This window comes from Acipenser ruthenus, chromosome 27 (assembly GCF_902713425.1).
Source record: "Acipenser ruthenus chromosome 27, fAciRut3.2 maternal haplotype, whole genome shotgun sequence".
Lineage (NCBI taxonomy): Eukaryota > Metazoa > Chordata > Actinopteri > Acipenseriformes > Acipenseridae > Acipenser > Acipenser ruthenus.
The window spans coordinates 653,806-662,034 of NC_081215.1; the positions used below are offsets into that span (position 1 = coordinate 653,806).

The 8,229-nt window shown below is 39.1% G+C and overlaps 1 protein-coding gene across 5 annotated transcripts; it reads right to left on the reverse strand.

The window, feature by feature from the left end:
* Positions 1-847: 847 nt before the first annotated feature.
* Positions 848-7,980, reverse strand: LOC117963704 (taste receptor type 1 member 1-like). 5 transcript variants are annotated; one of them, XM_059002422.1, is made up of 7 exons: positions 7,925-7,980; positions 6,269-6,872; positions 5,876-6,185; positions 4,445-5,227; positions 3,074-3,289; positions 2,736-2,856; positions 848-2,390 (listed from the first exon to the last, which is right to left on the reverse strand). In XM_059002422.1, exons 2-7 carry the CDS (start codon positions 6,463-6,465, stop codon positions 1,459-1,461), a joined length of 2,559 nt encoding a protein of 852 aa, XP_058858405.1. In that variant the 5' UTR covers positions 6,466-6,872; positions 7,925-7,980; the 3' UTR covers positions 848-1,458. The 5 variants fall into 5 exon arrangements, with proteins under 5 accessions (XP_058858405.1, XP_058858403.1, XP_058858406.1 ...); XM_059002420.1 differs by lacking the exon at positions 7,925-7,980 and adding an exon at positions 7,473-7,539; XM_059002423.1 differs by lacking the exon at positions 7,925-7,980 and adding an exon at positions 7,119-7,394 and having other exon boundaries at positions 4,622-5,227.
* Positions 7,981-8,229: the final 249 nt, after the last annotated feature.

Consider the following 8,229-nt stretch of genomic DNA (forward strand, 5'->3'; position numbering starts at 1 on the left):
TATATACAATCACAGAACACTTGCCATTTCATTCTATTGTAGAATATCTCACACACACACACACACACACACACACACACACACACACACACACACACACACACACACACTGACTTTCTGTCCTTACAGCACATGGAGGGCAGTTAAAACGCTTAGTCATGTTTATTGGTATAACTACCAGTGTGGCTGCATTCCTGGATAAAGCAACATGTTGTCAGTTTCACAAATTTAAGATGCCAATCTTATGGCAGTTTACATCAGCGGAATGACCTGCATCCGTTAAATAGATGTGTTTTGTAAAGGGTGATGAATTAATACCTCAAGATGATGAATGCAACATTAATATCACCTTATTATCTTAACAGTCACGGTTTTAAAATCACAGAAAAATGTGAACTAGTAATAATGCAAATTGCAATGAAAACCAAGATACTTGGGGCAGCTAAATATTTTGTGAACTATGTATAGACTTACCCATTTGTCACGGTTGGCTACTGCCCTGTGCACTACAGGGATTGTTTCAGGTGTGGTACACATAAATGTGGAAGAACTCATTCGGAATGTCACAGGGCAAATTTTCAAAGCTTTACTCATTTTCTTTCCTCAAAGACAAATAAACTAAACTACTAAGACTAAGAATAAGAATAAGAATACAAAACTAGAAATAAGCACATAAGGCATTCAAGGCAGTTTTAATAATTTAGGTTGTATATTTGTTATCAAAATAATGAAAAAACAAAAAAGTAATTTACACACTTTGGAGTAAAAAAAAACCTCTGAAAAATCATCCCCTACAACCCAATAGTAGAACAGAGAACACAACAACCTTACTGAGCATTCAGTTCCATTTGTATTGTATTTTATTTATTTATTTTATACAAAGATAGCTGGGTTGCAAAAGACATACAAAGTATTTAATAAGTATTTCAGTATTTAATAAGGCAAATATAGCTGTCTACAGGATTTATATTGTTGAAACTGTAAACCAATAATAATAATAATAATAATAATAATAATAATAATAATAATAATTCAGCTGTAATACAATTGCTGCACATTGCTATGAATTCCAGGTCATTAGCTGCTACTGTGTTCAACCTGAATTCATTATGAATTTCTGGCAATTTGTAAAAATGTATTTATCTTCAGGTGTAGAAACATTAAACACATTTGTTATTCATATGTTACTTCTATGCATTCATATGAAGCTCTATTGATAATCATATAATCTTGCAGCTATGGTTTTTAAAGTGTTACAGAGATAATAATAATAATAATAATAATAATAATAATAATAATAATAATAATAATAATAATAATAATAATAAACTTGCAAGTATTTTAAACGTTATTATAAACTAAATAAATGTCATAATGCCATTACTAGCAGGATATGTACTTTCTTAATTCCATTGGCTTTTAAAGTACAGAATGATTACCTGCAGTAATATTTTAGCATTAATGATCACTTTTCTTGGTAGTGTACATTTGAATGCAATTCTGAAAATGCGCTGCAGTATTAAGCTGAGGTTTCAGCAGAATAATATAACACTTGGGCATGAAATAACCCCCGAGCATACCCAACACGCTAGCCAATACAGCGACGGTGTTAAAAGCTGGGGTATACTTTCCTTTGTAGACTGCGTAGGTGGTATAGAAACCAAGCCAAGAGACTAAATATAGTAACAGGCTGAACGTGACACACTTGGCTTCATTGTAGTTCGCTGGCAAATCTTTCCCCATGTAGCTAAATGCAAAACACAAGAAGCTGAGCAATCCCACGTACCCTGTCTCCATAGCGGAGCCTACAGACTGGGTCCCGCTGCATTCCAACACGATCTTATCAGGAGAGATGCTATAGTTCTCAATTGGTACAGGACGATCCAGGACAATGCGCAGAAGTGAAATAAGGAACCCAATGGCCGAAGAGACCAAGATAAATACTTGCGGGCCGTTATTTTTGGTCCAGAACTCGTAAGCCTTTGGCAGCTTGCCAGACATTTTAAAAATGCACACAATTTGAAATGACCTGACGGCGACGCAGGAGAGGCAGATGGTGAAGCTGAAGCAGAACAGTTCCCGGAGGAATGCGCAACCCACGGCCGTGGGGATGCCAAAGTGACCGTACACGCTGCAGGACGCACACGCCAGGGAGGACAACATGAGCAGGCATGTCTTTCCACCCGCCGATTTGACCACTGGGGTGTTCAGGTTTAGCAGGAAAAGGCCTGCCGTGGCTACAGTCAGAAGCAGTGTCATGACTGAGGTGATTATCAGCACTGCCGAAGTGATGTCATTCCATGGGAGGTATTCTACAGTTCGGTTGAGGCAGGCGTCACTCTCTGGCAGAGACCACTGATGTATCTCACAAGGCTTGCAATTGAAAAGATCTATGGGGGAAGGGGATACAAAAATAAATTGTTATGCTCTTAGCAGTAAATGGCCTAGTCAGTGAAATTGTTTTTAGAAAGTTGAGGAACACATATAGTGGTGAAGAATATCATACATGTAAACCCTGTTCTGGGTGAAAGCAACTGGGCCAGCAGGTTTCCATACACAAACTGGAATGCAAACACAGCCTGCACAAAAGCGTGTCACATCTGACTCATTGTGTATCTGTGTTTGTGTCAGTGTGTGTGGGAGTTAAACATATATGAGACAAGTAGACACAGTTTTACATTTAATGTTGGAAGTTTTGGATGAGTTAAAGAGTGCAGATTGATCTATTTTCTCACCATCTATATCCACGTAAGTTCCTGCGGGACAAGCCTCACAGTTGAAGCAGCAAACGTGAGCGCCAGTCACAACTCTTTTGTACCCCTTCCAACATTCCGCAGAGCAGACAGAGGTGGGCACCTGTGTGGTTTATATTCAGAGAAGAATTATTAGAAAACATTTAAACATGCAGGAATGGTCTACTGACATACCCTGTTCAAAGTTCACAAATATACCAGATATAGTTGGCATAAATGGGTACAGAAAATGGATTTTAAATCTACACTACACCTTTTAATATCCTATACATAAGGAATGAGTTTCCTACAGTTTTCAGACAGAAAGATCTCAAACTTACTGTCTTGTTGTCCTTGGCATTCCAGTTAATCAAGTCTCTGTTGATTAGCAGTCTCTCTGGGTTGGGGCTGTATGATCCGATCACCTTGTATGATACGCTGTCACCGACCCAGTCCCACGCAATTATGTCATAGCCAGTAGGGGGATCTCCGTTATTATCAAAATATAACGGGGCGTCATGAATGGAAATATTAACCTGTTTAATCTGTTGCAAGAGCTGCAAATAACAAATGATAAATACAATAAACAAAAACATTAAACACATACATGCATGTGCTGTATCCTTCTTTATTAGTAAAATGATGAAACCTACAGTAATTGCAATAAGAATAAATGTGTAATTAAACTTCTCTGACAATTCCAGAATGGGGAATTATTTGAATGATCTAACAGTGGCGGATCCTAATACCACCACACACAATAAATCTTTTTTTCAGTCTTGTACTTTATTTAATTTAACGAATTCAACCTCCAGCCAGATCCTAAAGCAGTTAACTACACCAATACACCTATTACATTGGGCATGAAATGCCCCTTATATATATATATATATATATATATATATATATATATATATATATCATCTTAATTCGACACCATGCTTTACTCGTAACTCAACACTTATTATTGGTACCGAAGGGATGAAAACTATTGCAAACTATTGAAAAGACTAGTGGATAACTCCACACTTGACCTTCCAGAGCCTCCTATCAAATTGGATAAAGCCATCATCGCACTGGACACGGTTCAGATGTTTTTGATTCTGCTGAGAGCTCCCTGTCAGCAGAACTGTGAAAGCGCGTGTTTTTGCATGCAAAACAATCGACAATGCTTGATTTCTGTGTGAAACTGTAAGTTGTTTATTATTGTTTTCGTTCACAGAGTTAATTATGTAGAATGCACATTGTTAACTTTTGCTAGTTAAGCCGTCAAAATAGACAGTACAAGCTAATAACTAAAAGTAGGCCTACAGTCAACAGTTTGTGCACAGTTTGTGGTTGGATTGTTTTCGTAAAAATGACGCTATAGTTATTTTATTAATTCTTATTTCAATCGAACTATAAGAGTTGTACCAAGTTTGTACAGTACTTACTGTAATTGATTCATTCACTGCAGTTCTTTCAACTGCTTTCATAAGGACCTTTAACTAAAAATAAACTTGGAAATACTGTAAACGTATGAGTTCTGCTGTTATATGCACGTTAATGCCATAACTCATGTTGACACCTCGGATAAGTCAACACTAAATGGCATCCACGCGGGATGTCGGGTTAACAGAGGTATATAATATATATATGTGTGTGTGTGTGTATTATGTGCATCTGCTATATAAAATAGATTCAACTTGTCAGGTTGTCAGGTTACCCCTTACCTGCCAGGGGTGCACATGTTTTTTTTGGCACTCTTCAGAGTCGCAGCCTAGTAACTGGTGCAGTGCATGTGCAACAGCGTACACGGCAGTGTAGACATTGAATGAAGACTGAATATCGAAAGCTTCCAGCAGGGAGGGCACGTCTGTAGAATTCAGCAACCTGCACTGGTCGCATACCTGGTAACAGGCGAGGATCTCGGAGAAAGTTTCATTTCGGCACATTGGTTCCTTGTTGGCCTTAGAGTTATCTGATTCAATAGAACGAGCTTCAAACTCGGCAAAGCCGGGCATCTCTGCCGCCTTGACGGATATCCCCATGACGCTGCCAATGCTTTTGATTTGAGGTAGCCTGGAAACCAATGTGGATATGGACCAGTCTTCAGAACCAATCCACACTTTATCCGTGACGTTCTGCTCGACGACCAGTGAGAAGAACCCGCTGGCTTTGCGATTGTTAGAAAAAACTACGACCACGTTCACCTTGGTTTGGACAATGCCTTTAATCATCTGTAGCATTTGAGCCCTTGTGTCTTTGTTGTAAGAGGGTATGATGGCTTGATAAGCTATGCAGATCCCATATTTCAATGCCAGTTTAGATAGACTCTGCACCCCCTGTGTCCCATAGTCATCATCACTTCCCAGGAGGGCAATCCAGGTCCACTGAAACTCTGACAGTAGCTGAAGCATCGCCCTCACCTGATACCTATCGGTGGGGATAGTGCGCAAGAAAGACGGGTATAACCATTTGTTGCTCAGCAATTCATTGGAAGCCTCATAGCTGATCTGCAAATATGAAAGAGTGTTTTATTAACACATGAAGTAAAGGGAGCAGGAAGGGAGGGATGATTTAACAAAGGGTTTTATAATCCCACTCAGTTCACATACTGCATTGCATGCAAGATGAGGTTAATAATTATAATGATGCAGTTTTACATTGTTACCATAGCGCTGTCAAAACTGCATTTATAACACAGTTGCTATTTATAATAAAACAGATAGGCAACCAGTTGCAGTCCATTCAGTAGCAGGACTTTGTTTCAATTTATTCCTCAATTATTTAACAAGACTAAATTCAGTGGTTAATGGAAACCAATGGAATTGACCAAAACAGATAGGATTGTCTTCTCCAGAGTTAAGGTTTCAAAGTGGCTTTATCGAAAAGTTTACCACAGTAGGATCCACAAGAGGTCACTACAGAATAAGCCAAGGAATGACACACTTTTACAGCAAGTCTGATATATGATCCAAACCTGTTTCCAGCATTGTGTTTTTTAAAACTGTTAAAACGTGGTGCTAATTTGCACCAAACCAGCTACCCTTTAATCTAAACACCAAAATACAAAGACTATAGCTCTTTGTCATTTATTTATTTGAGTGAATGTCGCCCATATCAAACCATTTGTAAATATGCTGTTTAAAGTAGGTAAATACCTGCGGCATCAGGTAATATCCCATTATGCTTGCTGTGGTGAAAGCATAGGTGCTGCTGTCTGGCCCGATCACAGCTATAGTTTTGGGGTCGTAGTGCTTCTCTGTTGTTAGCTGTTCATTTTGGTGCTCAGTGTTCTGCTTGGACACGATGTTGAATGCTGCTAGGAGATTAGCCGTCTCTGAACAGATATCGTATGCTTCGTATCCCAATTTAACACCGGGCAGCAGAACACTGGTGGCACCGTTTATTTCTTCCAAGGCGAATCGCATGGCTTGCATCAAATGATAACCATGTTTGTTGAAAACTTCACTAAAAAAAAAAACACATTTACAATTGTTAAACCTGCAGATTGTTGGTAATTAAACATTTAAAACAAAGAATGGAGCACTTACGTATTGCAGTCCGGCAGTTCAGGTACTGTTCTGGTTATACTAAGTGCTTCATGAACGGGAAATAACCCAGCAATCAAATAATCACCGTCCTGCTGGAACTCAGACTGGGATCCAGGCGTTTCTGTGCAGCTGGGTTCAGAGTAAGCCAAGGTCACAACACACAAGTGTGTGAATAAGAGAATAAAAGAAACGGCCATGACTGTTGTTCCTCAGGGTATGGATTATACACACTGCCTCTGTACATGTTTGCGTGTGCTTTTTCTATAGCAGAATTTACATATTGTGGGATATTTGACGGTTTGACTCTCAGACAAATTTGTTTACCACCTGGGCTTCTGTGTAATCAGAAAGACAACATACAGGATCTGATTTCCTGAGGGATTATAAAATTATTTATTTTTATTTTTTTAAAAAGTAGTTGGACAAGCCTGTCATTGTTTGGGAAGGTCCCGGCTCTGTGCTCCTGCGTGAATGTGCTGGGAGGGTCTGGGTTACACCATGTAGGGATATCTCCACTCAGTCAGGGGGACGTGGGTCTCCTTCACCACCTGAGGGCTGGTCCAGCGCAGCACATAGTGGGGGCCACCAGGCTTGTCGTTGGTGCCTGGAAGTAAAGCCAAAGAAATAACAATTAGAAAACTACAGTTAGCCTTATTGATTAAAAAGAAAAAAAACTACTGTTTTCATCTTCTACTAGTTAGCTGTCAAAAACAACAAGAACTATCAATTTATTTAAGCTTTATTTAGCAGCAGGCCTGTAAGCTGTACACAAGTGATTCACAAGTGATTTTTTTTTTTTTTTTTTACAGCTTCCTTAGCTAGTGATGATGTGTAGCCCTCGTTTGTGTACCTCCGTTATTGAACAGTTTTGTATTGTTGTAAACTGCACGATTGCTTTATGTATACCCTCTTACAAGTAAATGAGATTGATCTCTGCAATGTATTAATCGTCCTCTGTCTGGGTTTTCTTTTTTTTGTTTTTGAGCTTGGAGTGGGTCGATTGGGGACACGCCCCGCCTCACCAGCGTTCAATACAGTTAGTACTGAGAAGCTGCACCTGTACCGTGCTGGATAAAATTGAGAAACGTTATTATTTGGGTATCGGTTGATGAGTACGGATTCTTGGCTCTGTGAATTATTTAATTCAGTTATTAAGTTATGTATCTTGTTGTGTAACTGGGCCAGTACAAGATAGTGCTCTTACCCCCTTTCCGTTTTCGTGTAGCACTTGAGTGTACAAATCACCTGTAGCTTGTTACGCTCTTTTGCAGTAATTGAAGCTCTGTTGGAGGTATTGGGACGGTATTGTATATGTCAGAGGTGGCCAAATTGCAGTTCAATCATAAATAAACACAACATTTATTATGTGTGTTCTCTGTATTCATCCGTGTTAATTATTCTTTCCCTCTCTCGTTTCTTTGAACCTCCATGTTCACTGCATGGATATTTTGTCACTTGTTGACCTTCGACACCGCTCGCTGACGCTGATTTTAAATTTCAACTTCGGATGTGCAGTTTAACCTAGACTGGGAGAAAGAGTTGTCTTTCACTGAAAACAGTGGTAAACGTGTGTCTCATCTGCAACACGTCGCTTACACACTGTAGCCTGTACATACAAAGCGAGCAACAAACGTCATTATGAAACAAACCACAAACCATTTTCATCTGCATATTCTCCTGGATCAGACTTAAGGCAGATGCTGCTTTCGGCGTTCAGTAAAGAAGCTGATTAACGACTCAAGCCAGTTTTGTATGGCAAGCATGGAATGTCGCTCGTGCCACACGTCTTTATTCAGATGAATGAATGTTTTTTTTTATAAAATTGGGAGTGTTGGCGCAAGACTAGAGAATGCATGTTTAAATGTTATATTGCAGGTCTAAAATTAATATATTTACATATCTTGCGTCTCGTCATGAGAAGGTACTGTTTTTTTTTTTTAAAACCACCATTCAATTCAGAT